Below are 21314 nucleotides of genomic sequence, written 5' to 3' on the forward strand. Positions count from 1 at the left end.
TTTAAAGTAATGAACAAAACAAAGGTTACGGTCAAAATAGATGCAGAATTAGAGCAGTAATTCGAAATACGTAATGAATGGTTAACGTCATACGTCATTTCTGGTTGGAAGAAAATACGTCATTTTACATTTAAACAGTAGCGACACGCAAAGTATAAGAAATAATAATGTCAGACAATGTGTGACATGTGCAGTTTTGGCTGGGGAGCGTGACCAGAAGCAGACAAAAAAAAAAAAAAAAAAAAAAAAAAAAAAATAGTCATTTGCAAAACAATGCAGTGCAATTAGCAATTTCTTAGTAAAGTTATGCTTTCATCTGACAACATTAAAAACATGCATAAATTATTTTAAGATCACATAGTAATAATCTTTCATATCTTGCAAGAAAACAATCAGAACCACACACTTTTTAACAGGGATAAATACATTACAGTTAATCCTGAATTTTTGGGATTCTCTCCTTTATATAACATCTACCTATTATATATGCTATGTACAGCAAAATAAGTTGATACTTATAACCCTTGATAAGATTCTACCAGTTAGGATGATACTGTTGTTGTTGTTGATGATGCTGATGTTGTTGCTGATGATGTTGTTGCTGATGATGTTGTTGTGGATGGTGCTGTTGAGGTTGATACGATTGCTGTTGATGATGACCTTGATTTCTATAAGGATCAACTGCACCACTACCCCAACCAGCTTTGCCTTGATCATAATTTCTCCCTTGTTCTCGACTTGGTGGTGCACTCCATTGTTCACCAGGTCTTTCTCCCAATAAGGATGGCAAATCCCTTGGTTGATAATTAAAATCACTAATCTCAGCTCCTCTATTACGCTTCTCACCATAAGTTGGTGTTTGGTCACCCCAGGGGTTATTGCGTTTACCACCTTGATGTCCATATTCTCTGACAGTTGAGCTATAGGCTGATGGGACTGGATCTGATTGATTTGGTGCCACACCAAGTAACCCTTGACCTTTTGAAGCTGCTCCCCTAAAAATGTGATAAAAATTATGAGATTTAAAAATAGAATTCAAACAATCTATACAGAATATATGGAAATCACAACATGTACAAAAGGTAATAAAGCCAGAAAAATTATACTTCATAAAAATCAATTCAAATCCCTTTAAATCAATTTTATTTGTAATATTATACAGACATGATCATATTGTAGTGGCATAATAGGATGTTCATGTGAAACTATTAATTGCTAAATATTGAACTAGAAGTCTACAGTGGGCCTCACACTGCCATTTTGCTCCAATGTCGTGAGTTTTTAACCTGACAAAAGATAGCTTGCCTAATATACCATTGGCAGCTGTCAGAAATGATAAAACAGTCTTTAGTGACTAAAGTACGAATTTTCTCATATTAAAGAAATTTCATTAGTTTGAATTCAATGATATATATAATATATTTACTGCCAGTTATTTATGCTGAGTAATTTCACAAAATGTTTTAAAATCAATATCAATAACACAAATACATCAAATTATTAATCACAAACTTATATCGAGGGCAAAGAATGAAATCTTTGAAAATTAAAAATTGACCAAGATCTCATCAATACAAATAAAAAGACGTAAAATTCTATTCATTTCATTTATCAATATAAATCATCACAACCACATAAAATATGTAGTCTCTATTGTGCTCATGAACAAATTTTGAAGTATTTTATTTAAGTCAAAGGCTATAACACAAAAACTCGAAAAATCATCAAGTTCAAACTTGTCCAAGATCTAATCAATATCGATGATCACACCAAATTTCATTAAAACAGTTGAAAACTGTAGTCTCTATTGTGTTCACAAACAAATTTTGACACGTTTTTTTTGTAAGTAAACGGCAATAACTCAAAAACCGTTCATCGAAAAATCATGACAGATTGATTGAGCAATTAAAACTTTGCTTTTGCCAGTTCCAGTGCCAGCACCATCCCAAGTTCAGTTACTATAAATGACATAAGGTTTGAGAGTCTGTTTTCTGTTTCTTGTAGTACAAGGAAGGGGGGTGGCCTTATTATAGGCCTGGTAGAAAATATGGAAAAATTGAATTATTTCCAAGTGACTATAATATAGGCTAACCATATTGAGGAAGGTTATGATATTATAAGGAGATGCATGACCTTAGATTAGAAGTGGGAAAACATTGTCAATCAATTCTTGGAAACGCTGGACAAAGACATGTTCAGGGAAAGTCGTGTTGTGTGAGGCCTGCTTAAGTTACATTGGTAGAAATCATCACAAATTTTCTGGTACACAGAAAGAATCTTTCTGATTTTGGTTATGTCCCTTATGAAATGGGATTATTAGTTATTATAATTAATTCCATCTATCAATGAACATTGAAGTTTTTTTTTAAGATTCCATAATTAATATTTTCTTACCAACTGCCTCCATAACCACTGCCTTCAGATTTACCAGGCATATCCCAGGTTCCACCATAAGGATCTTTATTACTAAGATCTGATCTACCAGGTATATGGTCAGGTCTACCCCAATTACCACTTGGATTATTACCATTACTCTCATTACGGCGGTCATCACGCTACAAAACAGTGTCAATATGTTTAGTTATAACAGGAGTAGAAATTTCATGTATAATAGATATCAATTTATTCAAGTAAACTGTTGCACTGATTTATTTATTCAGTTTTATATCTTTGATTTTAACTTTCAAATTATCATCCTGGGATTTGTTAGTTTGTAGCCCACAGGTTTCCTTCAAGAAATCAGATTTGTCAATTCAATCTTCAACCAATCAGAGGTTTTAGTACTGTGGTTGATTATAATTCAAAAGTAAGGATGAAGGATGAAAATATGATGATACCTGATTATTTTGTCCACTAGGTTGATTAGATCTACTGGCTTCAGCTACTTGCTTCTCCCATTGTTCTCGTATTTTCTGGTGTAGATTTTTCTTCTCTTCTACAGGTTGTTCTGGTACATCAAAACGACTTTGTCTCTTTCTTGTTTCACTTCGTAATCCAATCTCCTATGATAATAATCAACAGAAATTAATCAAAAAATTCACACAAGTTTATCTGGAACAAAAGTTTTGATCCTGAAAGAAGTTATAGGATGCCAGAGCTTTTGTCTATTAAGTACATTATATACCAATGTGAAATGTTTGATCTTCACTACATCAAACACATAAATTTTTGCTTTGTAGACAGTTTTCTAAGCAGAGAAATGGATGCATTTAGATGGACAATATTTTTCATTATTTTCTGAAATTTGATATAATCTATTTAAACAGAAAATCCTTGAGTACATACCTTTTCAAATTGTTCTTGTTCATTTTGAAGATGTAAAGAATGTTGCCAGTTATTAGATGAACCATGATGCAGATCAGGACGTATATATCTATCTCTTTGTTGTTGTTCTTGGCGTAATTTAGCATCTCTTTCCTCTCTCTGTCGACGTAACTCTGCTTGTCGTTTGATTTCTTCAAGCCTCTCTCGTTCTCTCTGCTCTCTTTCTAGTTGTTCTCTAGCTAGTTTCTCTTTCCTTGCTCTTTCTTCCTCTTCTTTTCTTTTCTTCTCTATTCTTTCTCTTTCAAGTCTCTCACTCTCTAGTTTAGCTTGTTTTAGACGTTCTAGTCTGTCACGTTCTATCATTTCACGCTCTAGTCGATCTTTTTCTAAACTAACTCGTTCTAGTCTCTGTATTCTCTCTCTCTCTTGTTGTTCTAGTTCCATACGTTTCTGTGCTTGAAGATGCTGGTCACGATCTTGTTGCATTCTCAAAATTAATTCCTCTTGTTGGCGTTTCTGTTCAGCCAATTCAGCTTGATGTCTAATTTCTATGTCTCGAATTCTCATCTCCTCTGAAATACACAAACTTTACTAACACCACACACCAGATTCAGATAATATAAAGGCAGAGTCTATTATTATAGTGCGTTCTTAGTTTTCGAAATGACTATTTTTTTTTTTGTCTACTTCTGGTCACGCTCCCAGCCAAACTGCACATACAAGGGTTATCTGACACCATTATCTCTTATATCTTGCGTGTCGCTATTGTTTAAATGTAAAATGACGGCTTTTCCTCTAACCGGAAATGACCTATGATATTAACCATTCATTGCGTATTTCGAATTACTGGTCTAATTCTGAATCTATTTTGACCGTAATTTTTGTTTTGTTTGTTACTTTAAACTAATGACTAAAAAATAGCATTTTAAAAAATTTCAGATTTTGACTTTTGTCGCTGATTTTTTTTCAACTTCTACAAATTTCTTTCAACCGATCTGAAAATTTAATAGTAGATAGACATTTTGATTCCTGACAAAAATCTATTTTCAAAATTTCGATAACACTTTCGGTTTTGATGTCATTCGCCTCTAAACTTGAAATTTCAACTTTTTTCAATTTGTTAGATTTGTCCCTATAAAGATTTTAGAATAAAAAAATTTGACCCGGAAGTAACATGTTAGACGCCATTTTGATATGACTAATTTTTATAAAACTCAAAATGGGGCCTCAGGGTAAAAATGGACGTGCGTACTTCTGATGTTTATGTAAACTGCAATTGATTGCGCAAAAAAACTGTGGGAGCCGATTTTTTAATTTCCCTTTTGCATTCTTTTTATTGCCGGTTTTATGTTTTCAGTAATTGTCAATAACACTTGGTATTTTGATCAATATTGCGCTTTTTAGAATTTGAAAATTTTGTATTGACTTCTATAGTAACTTGCTTAATTTAACAGGTGTCTATAATCCACCGACAGTCACTGTTTCCTTAAAAAACATATAACTATGTATATCTCATGATCCAATGATTGTAAACACTTGAAATTTTTAACATTATCTTAAATTCTACACATCATGAGACATACCAAAATTTTTGAAGTGGGCGTGGCACATCCAGGTTTATTCACCTTTACCTAAATATTTGCAATTGTTATAACTCGGAAAGTTTGCAATTGTCACCCTGGAAATTTTGCATAAAAATAACTCACTACTTGGGACAATTAGTGATTAAGTTACATTTTTTGGACATTTTACTGTAAAACAAGGGAATAGGTTTTACAGTTTATTAAATTTGGATATTTTAACAATTGAAATGCATGACCTTAATCTTTGCAAGGTCAAAGGACAATGATCTATGATGTCAATTCATACTTTGATCTTTGATGGCCAACACATACTTCCACTTTTTTCAGATGTCCCAAAGCAGCAATTTTCAACACTTTTAAGTCTTATATCTCTTTTATTTGGCCTTTGTTGACCTCAAGTTATTGTACTTGACAGACATTTCCAAAAATATTTTCATTTTTGCTGTGCGATTTGTACTTTTAACTTTACAGCTATTTGAAAATTAAACTTTTTACTACCGAATGTTAACACCTTTTAGTACCGAATGTTGAAACCCTTTAGTACCGAATGGTATCAAATTCATGCATCTATTTACTACAGAACATTAAACGGTTTAAACGACCTTTTTTTCTACTGAATGTTTACATGCTTTTCGGTAAGAAATCTCATTGTTACTTTAAAATGCAATGTTTCACAATTGTATAAGGTATCTGGATGCGCACTGCTTCGGTACCGTTGTCACGGTTCTAGTTATAATTGTAATAAACGAACAGAAAGACTTAGATTTAATCTGTTTATTTGAACAATAATTCTCATGGCAGTAAGTTCTTAAGATAGCAAAATTGTTACCTTGCATTCTGAATTCTTGTATCATATTATTCTCAAATATTTGTTGATTCTGACTAAATTCTCTCTGTAATCTTTTAGTTTCTTTAATAACTATATCAGGAGCTTCCAACAGACCTGGTCTTTCTAGGAAATCATCAACACCAACTGTTATACCTAATCTACTCAATGATTCTTGTCTTCGTTCAGCTTCCTCTATAGCACGACGTCTGTCTTGTGCACCTGGTTCTGGTCCAAGTAAACCATCATTATTATTGTTCTGACCTCCACGTCTGCGATTATCATTTTGACGTTTGTTGCGATCATCTTGCCATGATTTCTGATTACTAGATTTACTATCATTGTTACCAGATACTGCTGGAGATTTTCTGTCTTCTTTTGGTGCCTCTATAAAACAAGTTAATAACATAAGCTTACACGTAAAGGGAAATAAATCTTTTTAAAGCTCCTTACTCCCGTAGGACTGAGACTACGACAATGTTCACATTTAAGAATATCGTCCAATTATTTTTTGGTATTTTTGTCCTTTTTGTCATTTTAGCAAGTTGTATTGTTTCCCATGATATGGATTTAAATATTGGAAAAAGAAGATGGTTCACAGGGTTTTCTTCTGATCTGCACACATTAAATGCTAATAATATATTAAATTTAAGATCAGATACAAAGGATTGGACACACTTTCATTAAACATAAATAAAGTTTTCAATGAATGTTTGGAATTTTTTCAACTGAAATAGAAACTTGTAACTATAGTAATTTAAAAACTTGTTATTTAGTTCAAATGAATATGATAAATTTGTAGTTACCTTTCAGAGGAGGTGGAGGGGGTACTTCACTGCGTATTTGTAATCTTCTACCACCAATAACTACAGATTGATAAAACCTTAATACACCACCAACACTTTCAGGATTAGAACACATAACAGTAGCATTTCTGAAATAAATAACAGGGAATTGTGAAGAATGATAAATAGGTTAACGATAGGTAGGTAAACATATTTAAAAATTTGAAAATCATTAAGTACTGATTATCAGAAAAATTAACAATATTATACAAGTTTAGTATTAAAAGGGTGAGTTTTTGTCAAAAAAGGAAACAGCTCAAGAATATCTTAAATAGAGCGATAAAAAAAATCCGAATAAGACTCGACTAAAGCATATCATTGAAGTAATGGCATCTCATCTCAATCTATATTTTGAGTGACAATTCAGTGTCTAATAATCAATTTGAGACTTATTTTAAGGTAGGTGATATTAACAGCAAGTGAATTATTTATGATTCAGTGTGAACGTATATTTTTAAATAGTTTTTATCTTAACATTAAAAATAAGTTTATAATTGTATTATGAATTTTCATCATCTTTGATTATGTTTTAAACAGTTGGTAAAACCAGATATATGTATGTTAATTTCTTTTCTGATTTTGAGATTTATGTCTTTATGTTATGGTATGGATAGTTGTGTTAGTTTTTATATGCATCATTTGCAGGACAAAGTACAATGTCCTGCTTACAATTGAAGATTTGAACAAAACTGTAGATGAAGCACAGTTTCCTTCAAAGGCTGTCTAAGATACTTACCCAAAGTAATTATGCAGTAATGATATATTATGTAGAAGTTGTGTTGTCTAATATTTGTAAAGTTCATAATTACCAATCAATGTCTCAGGTGTAGAAGTATCAAGAAAATGTATATTGATTTAAATTCGCTAGTTTTAAAGACAAAAACTAAATTTCTGCTTCAAATAAGATTATCAAGGAAAGGTCTTCTTACACAGCACACAGTATGTATCCTGTAGAAGCTTGGTTTATTGTACTATTCCAAAGACTAGACTATTTTTTATGTCAGCTCTCTTCTACTTGTCTTCTTGCTGTTCTACCTGTATTATAGCTGGGGGAAAAGCAGGGTTGAAAAACTCTTTGAAGATAGTACCTGGATTCAATGCACTTTTTTTTAGGCCAGAAACTTATTATTTTGGAGAAGAAGTCATAAAATCTTATACTCGGATAAAAGTATTTAATCCAATAATTGTATAGATTAAAGAAATAAATAGTAACAGATTTAGTTTGCTAGAAAGAAATTAATGTGAATAAAAATCACTTTCATCCATAGATAGATGAGATCATGTAGAAATCAGGTTGAAATTCCAACTTTCTTGGTATCCAAAGGCTTGAAAGAACTGGCAGAAGTTGTCTTACAACTAAATCAATGTGATATGATGTACATCTAACATTGAGCGAAATGACAAAACAAGTATAAAACTACATGTAACTTGGTGAAGTTTCAGGAAAAGATAAGATATCAATGACATTTTTAAATGCAGATAATCATGGAATTGAATGCTCAAATTTCAACAACAAAATGTGATCACTCTTACTGATAAGCTTTACTGATCAATTCCATTTCTGCAGACTATAATTGATAATACAAACGGTGAATGTGTCCTAAAGGAGAAAAACAGCCCTTTTCTGTATGACTTGTGAAGAAGACCAACAATTTCCAACAATTTCCAATGTTAAAGTCTGCACTTTAACCTTTAATATCAATAAAAACCCAACCTACATGATTATCAGTCAGTCATCTATTATGTGGTATGGCAAAGGTTCCAGCCATCGGAAGCCTCTGATCAGTTATTTTTTCAAGTGATCAACTGCGATATTGCCAGTTATAAGAAAGAAGATATTGCTGCAAATTCAAGTTTACAGAAAAGGTTTCCATAATTGGATAGGAATAAATGAATGAAATTAAGATTTACTTTTATAGTTCTATGTAAGGTTATAATTAAAAAGATGTATGCTGATTTCATGTTGATTTGAAGGCGTTATGAAGACAATTCTCATTCATTATACTTACTGATATGAATTACATTACACTGTTCCATTACTTATCACACAGGATCACCATAAAAAAATCTACTGGAATCAAATACTTACCTAGTCTCATTTTCGCTATTATCTGTTATTACAATATTTACTATTTTAGCAAATATTGCATCTAGTATGATTTTAGACATCCCCTTTGGGCCATTGGATATATTGATTTTCCTCTGTTTCTCTGTGCCTAAAAAATATGCAAATAACATAGCAAAATTATAGCTACATTACTCAAGAGTTGATGAATATGACATTCTGTAATCTTTCATGCAGGTCACCATCTATAATTTGTATTGGTATCTCTAATACAGTAAACATTCCTATGACCTCAACTACAATTACTGCTATGACAAGACAAATGTTTGCATCTTTGAAATCTAGAAAACATTAGTACATAATACAGCTATTGAAATCCTTCAGTTGATTGTTTTGGTTCCATGTTCAGTTTGTAAGATGTGCAATCATGAATATCGAAAACTTCATCAAAACTTGAGACATACACAATGAACTGTATGAAGAAACAAATACAAGCATTAGTGACTTTTATTTGGCTGGTTTGTAGATACAGGCATGACTGGTATGTACTACATTGGTCAATATAAACAGGCTGGATAGGTTTCAAGATACCTGTTGTTTGGCTTCCAAATTCAGACTAGGTTGGTTTCATGATACTTATTGGGTAAGTCTTAAGTGGTTTCCAGGCACAGGTTGGGTTAATTTCAAGTAGTTTCCAGACACAGGTTGGGTTAATTTCAAGTGTTTTCCAGACAAAGGTTGGGTAAATTTCAAGTGTTTTCCAGACAAAGGTTGGGTTCATTTCAAGTGTTTTCCAGACAAAGATTGGGTAAATTTCAAGTTGTTTACAGACACAGGTTGGGTTAATTTCAAGTGTTTTCCAGACACAGGTTGGGTAAATTTCAAGTGGTTTCAAGATGCAATCTGGATACTAATCAAGGTATAGACAAGACTGCTGGCTACCAGTAACAGACTGGATTGTCTCACAGATACAAACAAGATTGGCTCCAAGATATAGGCTAGGCAGGACAAAAATATACAGGTTGAAATGGCTTTAAGATACAAGTTGAATTGGCTTCAAGATAGAAATTGGATTGGCTTCAAGATACATGTTGAATTGGCTTCAAGATAGATGTCGCATTTGCTTCAAAATATATGTTGAATTGGCTTCATAAGGTTGGGTGTCATCAAGATACAGGTTGACGATACAAGCTGGATTGGTTTCAAGATACAAGTTGGATTGGCTTCAAGATACAGGTTTGATTGGTTTCAAGATACAGGTTGGATTAGCTTCAAGATACAGGTTGGATTAACTTACAGATACGGGTTGGATTGGATTGCCTTCCAGCTACAGGTTTGATTGGTTTCAAGATACAGGTTGGATTAGCTTCAAGATACAAGTTGGATTAGCTTCCAGTTACGGGTTGGATTAGCTTCAAAATACAAGTTGGATTAGCCTCAAGATACAGATTGGATTGGCTTCCAGATACAGGTTGGACTGGCCCCAGGATATAGACTAGATTGACAGACCAGTAACAGACTTAATTGAATACTGGACTAGCTCTAATACAGACTGAAGATACAAAGTTGTTTGGCTTCAAGATACAAACAGGTTAAGCATCAACAAACAGACTGGATAAAATTCAAGATACAGACTAGATAAGCTTCCATACATGGATGTTAAGATAATACAATGTCAACATGATGAGTAGTATACTTAATGGGTCCTCAATATCAAGTGGTGTTATGGACAGGAACATTCAGCATCAAGACACAGGTGGGATTTCAAATCATACAATATAAGAAAAGCTAAACACCAGATTAGCTCCAAGAATGACTTCTTTTAATAATTACCTGTATAACCTCAAACGACAAGTTTCACAGAATGCAAATGCAGTGGTATGGAGGTATAAGAATAAAAAAAAGATAGCATCACAAAAACATACTCCTACATAGGTGACCAAATACAAACAGTACTTTTTGGCTTCCAGAAAGGAAACAACTTCTAGCTTCATAAACCACATATAACTTGATGCAGGGTTTGATTTTTCTGATTATCAAAACTGACTTGCTGCTTCTGAATATGAAGTGGACTGGCTGTTTCTGAAACATGAACAGGACTTGCCAATTCTACATTCCAACTCGCTACTTCTTAAGACTCAACAGGATCTGCTATTTCTTCATAAGAACGGGACTAGCTTGCTGCTTCTACATTAGAACAGGAATTGCTGCTTCTACATAAAAACAGGGCTTGCTGCTTCTATATAACAACATGACTTGCTGTTTCTACATAACAATAGGACTTGCTGATTCTACATAACAAAAGGACTTGCTGCTTCTACATACCAAAATGACTTGCCAAAGCTTCTATATACCTAAAGGACTTGCTGCTTCTACATAAGAACAGGACTTGCTGCTTCTACATAAGAACAGGACTTTCTGCTTCTACATAAAAACAGGGCTTGCTGCTTCTACATAAAAACAGGGCTTGCTGCTTCTACATAAAAACAGGGCTTGCTGCTTCTACATGAGAACAGGACTTGCTGCTTCTACATAAGAATAGGACTTTCTGCTTCTACATGAGAACAGGGCTTTCTGTTTCTACATAAGAACAGGACTTGCTGCTTCTACATAAGAATAGGACTTTCTGCTTCTACATGAGAACAGGACTTTCTGTTTCTACATAAGAACAGGACTTGCTGCTTCTACACAACAATAGGGTTTGCTGCTTCTACTCAACAATAGGGTTTGCTGCTTCTACATAACAACAGGACTTGCTGCTTCTACATACCAACATGGCTTGCAGATCCATACCAACATGATTTCTGAATATCATGTGCAATGGGTCTTCTGATTATAAAAAGGACCTGTTACTTCTGAATATGAACTGGATTTGCTGTTTATGGACTCAATATGGCTTGCCTTTTCTATGGACTCAACAGGACTTGCTTCTTAAGAATATCAATTGGATTTGATACTTGTAAATATGAATAAATCTGGTAGCTTTTAAATATCAACAGGTTTTGATGCATCAGACTGGACATCAGGTGGACTTGCTGCTTCTAGAACTGAACTAGATTTGATGTTTCCCAGTATGAACATGAATTCCCTTGAATATCAACAGGGCTTAGTGCCTCTGAATATCTATACACAAACAAAATCTGGTTTCTTTAAAGAAAAGGGTACTTATAAAATACAGTAGAGTTGGTATACAGGACTGAAAATGAATATGTATATGTTACATTAGCAACCATCATTAATACTGGCTATACTACACTAATAAACTTATGACAAATCTCATTTTTTTTTGGTAGAAAACTACGACTCCTCTTCATTTGAATAAGATACCAGAGAGAGTTTATTGAGGAAGCTCTTTTGATTAGTAGCATTTTAGTATCAGATGCTAAACCCTTTATATGTTGTTAAAACTATTCACTGTTGACAGCTTGAGTGTTGAAATCCATCTGCTTCAACCAGAATGTATTCAATCTTGCTTCAGCTCTCCAAAAGCTACAAGGCTCTGTCTTCTTTCATATTACATTAGGAGAAGTTGACATATAAATGAAGACAATAACCAATTAATGCTGGTAATCATCACTCATCAAATTTGAAAACACAAAATTAAACTGTCAATCTTATCAAGAGACAAGATCTTCAAAAAAGACAACATCAAAGATTGACATTGATCAGTTAATAAGTATCCAATGTTGGTGTGTGTTTTTATATGATTTAACCTACCTTTAACTGGTGCTGATGTAATATGTCTTCCTTCTCTCAGATCCAATTTTAAGAGCGCTGAAAGGAGAGAATAGATAACAATTAATTTATACTTACATAAAAAATTAAATCTATACATTTCTTTAAATATCCAAAATTCAATATGAAAAGCAATAATAAATTAATTACCTGATTCAGTTCCAGCATTCTGTTCAAATAATTTATGTGATACACTAACGTGGACAAAGTTGGTTTCCAATCGTAGCTGAGATAATTTATCTATAGCTTGACGTATTTCACCAGCTGATGTCAAACAAAGGTCTAAAAATCTACAAACATACAAACAATATTAACAAATCTACTTTGATGAACATTTGATGTTAATTAAATAACCTTTTAAATGAGTTATTGTTCTGTTCAGTCATTTAATTTAATATTTAATAAGTTTTAATATTTCAATCTGGCTGTACAATTTCATGTATTGACTAGTTCTGCAGTGAAAATATTTGTGGGACTTTGCTACTGCAAACCTTTCAACTTGCCTTGAGCATCCATATAGGCAATGTTGTGCATACATATAAATTGAAACTTTTTTGCAAAACCGGAAGTGCCACAGTTCAACATGTGCAAAAAGTAGAAAATTAGCTCTAGAGGTCGCATTTTTGAGTCAATTATTTTCAGGTTTTTCATTTTTGGAATCTGCATGTAATTTCTGATATAGCAGTTAAATTATTTCCAAATTTGAAAATTTGTCACACACTAAATGGTACGGTCGAACTTTTGACTTCACTTCTGGTTCAAACAGGAAATTTACTTTCACTTCCGGTGTAATTGATATATATAATTCTTAATGTGGTTTTCATGCTCTTTCTGGATAAATCACAATTGTTTTTTGAAGCAAAATTGAAATTCGTGATTTTGAGAAATTTGAGTGTTTTTTTACAATATTTTTGCCTCTTTGAACTTGGTCTTATCTTATGACCCATTTGATGTAGAAGCTTGAAATTTGGAACACAACTAGACATTTTACAAGGTCAAAGGTCATTGACATTGGCTATTCACTGATACTTTCATTTATGATATCTGACATCTACTTCCAAACACAGAAAATGTTGTAACTTTAGACTGTCCTGGCACATGACCTAATTTAACTAGAAGGTTGATTTTTCTCTCTTGCAAATTTGCCGCATTAGCAAAATCCCACTCTGTGCCATGTGTGGCTCTAGTTTATTATTGTAATTTCTGAACAATATAATACTATCAGTGGTTTAAGACTATAATAAATACCATTAATATCAATTACGGTCAGAAAGTCATAATTTGATTTTGACAAAAAGCTGCAAAACAAGATATGCCATAAAAATATTACTAACCCATATTTTCTCTTTTTGTCATTCTGCATATTAAAAACTAGAACACTATCATTAGCTAATGCCATAATCTGTCTAAAAGTCTCATTGTTTAAATCATTGATATCTACTGGTGAAATCTTTAAATTCCATCTCCAACTTTTATCAACTACAAAATACAACAAGTTATCACACATCTCATATCCAATAATACGCTCATAAATTTCCATGTGATAATCACAGCCACGTTCTACAGATCTCCCATGGTATCTAATTATTAATTAAGAAATTTTAGTATTACACATACTTGGAAAGTTCCTTTAGATTTAATACATACTTTTATTAAATGTATTCTTCATTACTACTGAACCAAAATTACTTCAACAAGAATCCAAAGTCACATAAACACCCTATTTGGTAAAGCTACACCATTAATGAAAATACTTACATTTTTCAATAGTATCTCTCATATTTTTGAATGGGTCTACAGCTCTTGATGGCTCAAGCTGTTTCACAACTGGAGTTGTCTTTGGGGTAGTAGCTTTCTTTTCAGGTAATTTAGTATCCTTCTTTTCAACTGGTTTACTTTTTTCAACAGGTTTACTGGCAGCAGTTTCTTTTCTTTCTGGTGTTCTATGAGATGATGACCTGGATTTATAATCCCGTTCTCTATCTCTACGTCTGCTATCACTTCTACCACGTCCACGAGATCGACTTCTTGACCTAGATCTGGACCTTGATCTACTTCTACTTCTTCGTCGTCGACTTCTATACCTTGAAGAATCATGGTCCTTTCTGGATTTGTCATCTATATTCTTACTCCCACTGTCTTTTCCTTTTGGATCATCATCCATTTCATCAAGAACCATCCATTCTTCTGGAAAATCATCTACGTCACCTTCAATTGTTTCAACACTACGAACTTCATCATCATCATCTTCAATGACAACCAGATCAGTACCTGATGGCACAACAGATGCTGATTCTTTTTTCTTAGAGTCTTCTTTTTTCTCAACTTGTTTACAATCTGATTTTTTTACAGGAGGCTTATTAGCTGTTTTTTCAGCAGGCTTTGATTCATGTTTTAAAGGTGTCTTAGTTTCAGCTTTTTCTGGAGGTTTGCTTTCACTTTTAACTGGTGTTTTAGTCTCATCTTTTACTGGGAGTTTTCTGTCCTTGTTAGCAACAGCTAGCTTTTCTTCAACCTTTACTAATAGCTTTTTTTCAGTATTTGCTGGGGTCTTAATTTCTGTTTTAACAGATGTTTTGACATCTGTTTTAATGGGTGTTTTGGTTTCTGTTTTAACAGGTGTTTTGGGTTCTGTTTTGACAGAAGTTTTGGTTTCAATATTAGCCACAAGTGGTTTGGTCTCCAATATTACAGGTGTTTTAACTTCAACTTCGAATGAATCTGCCTTTTTCGCTTGAGGGGTCTTTGGTTCAACTTTTGTCTTTACTTCTTCCTTTGTGTCTGTTTTCTTGCTGTCTGATTTGTATTTTGAGATGTTAGATGGTGATGATTCCTTCACCTCCATTTTGGTTTCAGGTTGATTATCTGGCTCAGTATCTGATAATAATAATGATGTATCTATATTCTCAATGTCATCATCTTCTATATCACATTCTATATTTATCAAATCATCCAGATCACTACCAACAGAGCCTTCTAAATCTTCCATATCCATCTTGACTTATTGTATTGTCTGAATAGGCTAACTTTAGGTCTGAAACAGATATCAAAACTTGGTTGTGAAATGGCATCATTATTCACTACATACAGAGCTTTTTTCTTCACATCAATGCAAGTATTGAGTGACATCTAAGTTAACGGAGTTTAAATTTGGTCAATGATTAACACTGAATTTTCAGTTATTGTGTCTTGTTAATTATACAGGTATTTTTAAAGTAAATTGAACAGAAATTTGTTAACATACAACATAGATTAATTTTAAGACAGTTTTTATTTTCAGAATTTATTATTCCATTCTATATTAATAATAATTTTTTTATCAAATAAGCTTACAGCTGAGTCATCCATGCAATGGCTTCTACGCTTAAAGAGACAGATGCACAATTTTTTTGACCAATCGAAACCTCAGTGTCAGAAATAGGAATTTTTTAGCTACGCCAACCAGTAATGGTATGTCCAGAATAATACACACTTAAATGTTAAAATGACAACTTGTCATCATTTTAAGAAACTCTGTGATAGATCATTATTTATATCTACTATAAAAACCTTTATCAAATCACCTTTTAAACAGGTTTGATGTTCTCAGTGAATAAGTTGTCTTGTAAGAAATGGTTGATATCACATGTCATGGTCAATTAACAAATTAAATAATATATACAGTCTTTTTCAATATTTGAACCCTCCTTGACATTTATCAAATGATTGAACACAGTCTAATTAGCACCATTAGATATATCTTTTACACAGTTTATATGATTTCTGGAGCAAAGTTTAAATAGAAAAAATAAATTAATTTGATTTGTCCATCCCTTCAGTGAGGAATTCAACTAGTGTCAGCTTTTCTGGGTCATCCCCAATATCATAATTACTATGATACAATGGTTGATCATCATTATCACGTTTAGCTGAATTATTAACATTCAAATTTAACTGTGACACTGAATTCTGTGTTTCTAATGATGATTTAGTTTTATTTTTCTGAGACTTCTGTATCATTGCACGAACACGCTTAATTAAAGCACTGAAACCACGACTCTTCTTTGGTGTGTCTTTCTGCTTGGCATATTGTTCCATTAATTTTTCTTCTAATCTTTCCTTCTTTCTTCTTAACTCTGCCAATTTCTCAATATATGTTTTCTCTTCTTCATTAAAATGATCTTTATTATCAATAGCTGAGGACAATAAATCTTGATTCTGGTTCAGTAATTGTTGTAGTTGTAACAGTAATGTTTCATTCTCCTCTTCTAAAGTAGTGTTAATCTGATGTAAAGTGTTGAAATTATTCTCCATTTGTTGCATGTCTTGATCAATTCCACTAAAATCTTCAAAAGCATCTTCTAAAGAATCACATGTATCTTCTTGGTAGTCAGCTCCCATTTCCAGTCGATTGAATTTCATAGCATAACCTTTCATTTCTGTTGAAGATGAAGATGATAAGCAATCATCAACATCATGTCTTCTGGAATCTTTCGCTTGTTTATTGAGTAGATTAGTTCTGGTTGCGATATATTCTGATACTAGATCTTCATATTCTAACAACAATAATTCATGGATCTTTTGTAATTTTTCATGATCAGCAAGAACTCTTTCATGATAGTACTGTAATTCTTCATGACTGGTTAACAGGTTCTCATGTTCACTCTCCAGTAAGGCAATATGGTTTTGAGACATGATGTTTTGGTTCATCAAAGTTGAAAACTGACACTGAATAGCTGTATTTTGAGTCTGCAATTTTGCAATAATCGTATTCTGCTTCTTGATGTAGACTTGAGTTGATTGTGACATTGGTTGGTCACCATTCATGGTTCTTGGTGAGGATTTCTGAGTTTCATTCTTAGTGATAGCTTCATGTTGAACTCTGGTCTGAGCATCTAATTCAACTACCTTTTGATTCAGGGACTGTATTTCTCTTTCAGCACGCAATAAACTATGACGAAGTTCATCATTTCTTACTTCATATTGATTGATTATCTGACTTCTTTCTTCGTTAATTTTCATATTATCATCATACAGACGTCTGTATTCCTCAGCTTGTCTTAGTTGATTTTTCAAATTCTTCACTTCCTCTTCAGCAAAATGTAGTTGATTTATATAAGCCTCATTATCAGCCTGTAGTTGATCTAAACTCTCTGTTAAATCACTGTTAAAATTCTTGCGATCTTCTTTCTGTAATTCAACTTCAGCTACTATTTCATTCAGTTGAGTTTGAAGAGATTTGACAACATCTTCGGCATTCTGAACCTGTTCTTTAAGTCTGTGATTTTCTTCTTCAAAATCTTGAACCTTTTCAGTTTGAGTGGCAAGATTGGATTCTTTATTGTCACACTCTGATTTCAATGATTTGATTTCTTTATCTGAAGATTGAAGTTGGTTGATGAGATCTTGGTTTTCACAATGAAGCTTCTCCAAACTTCCCATTTTAGAAATTTCTACATCATGTTGACTTTTTACAAGTGATTTCATTTTATGTTCAGATGAAGATAGCTCTTTCTGTAAAATTTCACATCTTTTCATCACATTCTCAAGTTGTTCTGTAAGTTTTACATTTTCTTCTTGGATATCTTTGACCTTTTCATTGTCATTTTCATAATCAGCTAAAGTTCGGCGCAGAACTTCTATTTGGTCGCTGAGAATTTGATTTTCAAAAATTAGTTTCCCAATTGAAGATTCTGTCGCTTCATGGCTACTTGTCAACTGTTTCTCAAGTTCCACATTATTCTGCTCCACCTTTTCCAGAAGTTTCTCTTTCTCAATAAAATTTTTAATTTCATTTTCAGCATCTTGAAGTTTTTCATTTAATGTCAGATTCTCTGCTTCCAGTTTATGCAAGACATCAGTATGGGATTCATTAAGACTTCTGTTCTCTTCATACATACTTTTCTTTATCATTTCAGATTCATTAAATTTCTCTTTCAATAGATCTAGTTCATCTTCTACCATATTCAATTGTTCTAGTAACTTTTCATTCTCCACTTCTACTTGGTTTAAATTTTCATTCACCATCAGTTCACCTTCTGCATATTTCTTCGATTCAACTTTCAACATTTGCAATTCCTCAGCTACTATTTCAAGTTGATCATTCAAATCTTTGTTTTCATTTTCTAGCTGACGAAGACTTTCATTCAATAAACGTTCACTGGATTCATTTAATTGATCTTGTAAGATGTCATACTCTTCTTGAACAATGTTCAAATCTTGACGTAATTTTTTATTTTCTGTCTCAAGCTTTTCAATTTCTTCAGCTGATTTTGCCTTTATCACTTTCAGTTCATCTTCTGTTTTGACTATTTGTTGTTCAAGCCACTGGTTATCAGATTCTAAATCTTCCATATCTTTCACTTTATTTTCAAATTCTTCAAGCACTGTCTTCTCACTGATAACTTCTTTACTTAATCTCTCAACTTCTGTTTCTAATTCCAGCATTCTAGTCTCTTTAGCTTTTGATAATTTCAGCTCTTTCCGGGCAGTTTCCAATTCTTGTGATATGTCTGAAGCTTTAACTTGTAATTTTTCAGATCCATCCAGCTTTTTCTGTGCATCTTTCAATTCTTCAGTCATTGAATTTAACTCCTGTTGAAGTTTATCTTTTTCTGTCATCAATACTGAAACGTTTTCTGCTCTTTTGGCAACTTCTTGCAATTGCAGCCGGCTTTCTTTTAACTCCAACATCAAACTCTGGTTTTCTTGTATCAATTTTTGTGTTTGTTCTTCATTAACTTTAACCTCTTTTATTTGATTTTCAAATCTTTCCACCATCTTTTTCTGATGAGACAAATCTTCAGTTAAAACTTCAATTTCTGTTTCTAATTCCAGCATTCTTGTTTCTTTAGCCTTTGATAACTTCAGCTCTTTCTGGGCAGTTTCCAATTCTTGTGATATACATAAAGCTTTCTCTTGTAGTTTTTCAGAACTATCAATCTTCTGTTGAGCTTCTATTAATTCTTCAATCTTTAAATTCAACTCCTGTTGAAGTTTTACTTTTTCTTTCATTAACAAGGGAACATTTTCTACTTTTTTGACAACTTCCTGCAATTGCAGTCTGCTTTCTTTCAATTCCATCATCAAACTCTCGTTTTCTTCTTTCAAATTTTGTGTTACTTCTTCTTTAACTTTCAACTCTTCATGTTTCAGCTTTTCTGCTGAGGTCAATTCTTCAACTTGTTTATGAAGGTTATTATTTTCTTGCATGAGAACTTCTGTTTTTTCCATGCCTTTTTTAAGTTTAATATAGTCCTCTTCACTTAGCTCTAGTTTCTTTTCCAGATCCTGATTTTTATTTTTCAGAGAATTTATCTGCTCAGTATTTTCTGAATTAAGTCTAAATATTTCTTTCTTCAATATTTGTCTTTCAGAACCAACTGCTTCCAACTCTTTTTTCAGTATTTCTACTTTAGCATTGGTTGTTGAAATCTTCTCCAAAAGTTTTGAATTCTCAGATTTTAATTTGACCATTTCTTCTGCTGTATTGGAGTGCTTTCTATCTTCTGCTTCATACGTTTTAATCTTTAATTTCAAACTTTCTAATTCATCTTCAGAATAACTTAATTGCTGTGTTAATCTTTGCACTTCTAATTCCAGTTGAAGTTTACTGACATTGGAAGACTCACTGAGTTCTGTTGAAATTGAGTTTTCAAATCCATCCAAAGATAAGTTTGCCTCGTGAATGATTTTCTTTTCAGTTAAAAGAGCCATTTCTCTTTGAAGTTCAACATTTTCTTGGGTAAGGAATGAAATTCTTTCAGCATCTGAGTTGATTTTTATGCAGTATTCATCCAAAAGCATTTTATTTTTTTTCAATTCATTTTCAAATTTGGTAACAGTTTCAAGTCGAACATGGGTGCCTTCCACTTGATCTTCTAACATAGCTTTACTTTCTTCCAGAATCTTATTATCATTCTGTAACTCTTGTACTCTGGCCTTATAGAAAGCTACTTCATTCAAACTTTTCTTTAATACCAACACCTCCTCTTCTAACTTATCAGCTTTACTGGCTCGCTCTTTAAATACATCTAAATCATCCTGTATTGTACGTAGGGAATGCAATTTCTGTATCAATTCTACATTTTCTGTTTTCAATGAAAGAAATCCTCTGCGCACTTCTTCTATTTCTTCTCTTAATTCTGAAATTTGTTCATCTTTTTCATCAATTTGTACCTGAAGTGTTCGAACTTTGATTTTCTTTTCAGTTGGATCTGTTTCTGGAACAGTTGCTTTCTCCGGAATCTCATCACTCTGATCATGTTCTTTTTGACTCTCTCCTTCATGGTCTGCTATAATTTTTTGATGGATAAGTTTATTTCTTTCTAATAATAGTCTTTCCAGATGAACAAATAATTTCTCAACATAATCATCATCAGTATTGTTTCTATCTCGAGGTAAGATAGACAGAGATTCATCAGTTATTTCTTGAATATAAGTCACTATATCATGTTGAACTGTCACATCTAGCTGTTTAATATTAAATATAAAGTCTTCTTTTTGTTCACCTTGAACTGCACATCCCAGTATAAGCAGCAACACTTTACAAACTTCTTTAAAACTAGCTTCTGTCTCAGGTTCACGTGAAATCAAATATATGTCAGGGGCTGCCACAAATAAATAGACTTGAAGTACGTCTTTATAATATGCCTGTATACTTTTTAACAGCAAATCCCAATTAAATAGCCGTGTATTGAAATCACTAACATCTTTGCACACTATATTGTCATCTGGTCTTGGATCAACAATACACATCAAATCATTTAGTAAAACACCATCAAATAAATCACTAAAGCGTATCTGTCTACCATCACCATACACTGCTTTTACCCAGTGTATCAATGGGTGATCCAACTTAATTCCTTCCTTAGTTGACATCTTCACAGATTTTTTTAAGCACTATTACAAATACATTTTTTCAAAAAGACATCATGATCGTTAGAAACTTCACTCCATTATCACTATCTTAATACAGTATAATATCTTAAATACAGTATATAAACATTCTTCAGTTC

General features: G+C 32.7%; 2 protein-coding genes across 2 annotated transcripts; both read right to left on the reverse strand.

Moving 5' to 3' along the window:
• Positions 1-535: 535 nt before the first annotated feature.
• LOTGIDRAFT_161966 (hypothetical protein) lies at positions 536-15313 on the reverse strand (the record flags this gene model as incomplete). Its single annotated transcript, XM_009057839.1, has 11 exons — positions 536-995; positions 2395-2555; positions 2838-3002; positions 3286-3836; positions 5677-6060; positions 6480-6607; positions 8608-8734; positions 12301-12357; positions 12469-12608; positions 13653-13797; positions 14077-15313. The coding sequence occupies 11 exons, from the start codon at positions 15311-15313 to the stop codon at positions 536-538; spliced, it is 3555 nt and encodes a 1184-aa protein (XP_009056087.1).
• Positions 15314-20721: 5408 nt separating this feature from the next.
• LOTGIDRAFT_119551 (hypothetical protein) lies at positions 20722-21177 on the reverse strand (the record flags this gene model as incomplete). Its single annotated transcript, XM_009057840.1, has 1 exon — positions 20722-21177. A coding segment is annotated over one exon (456 nt), but the record flags the coding sequence as incomplete, so codon positions are not given.
• Between the last annotated feature and the right edge of the window lie 137 nt (positions 21178-21314).

Source organism: Lottia gigantea (assembly GCF_000327385.1).
Source record: "Lottia gigantea unplaced genomic scaffold LOTGIsca_31, whole genome shotgun sequence".
NCBI classification, from domain to species: Eukaryota; Metazoa; Mollusca; class Gastropoda; family Lottiidae; genus Lottia; species Lottia gigantea.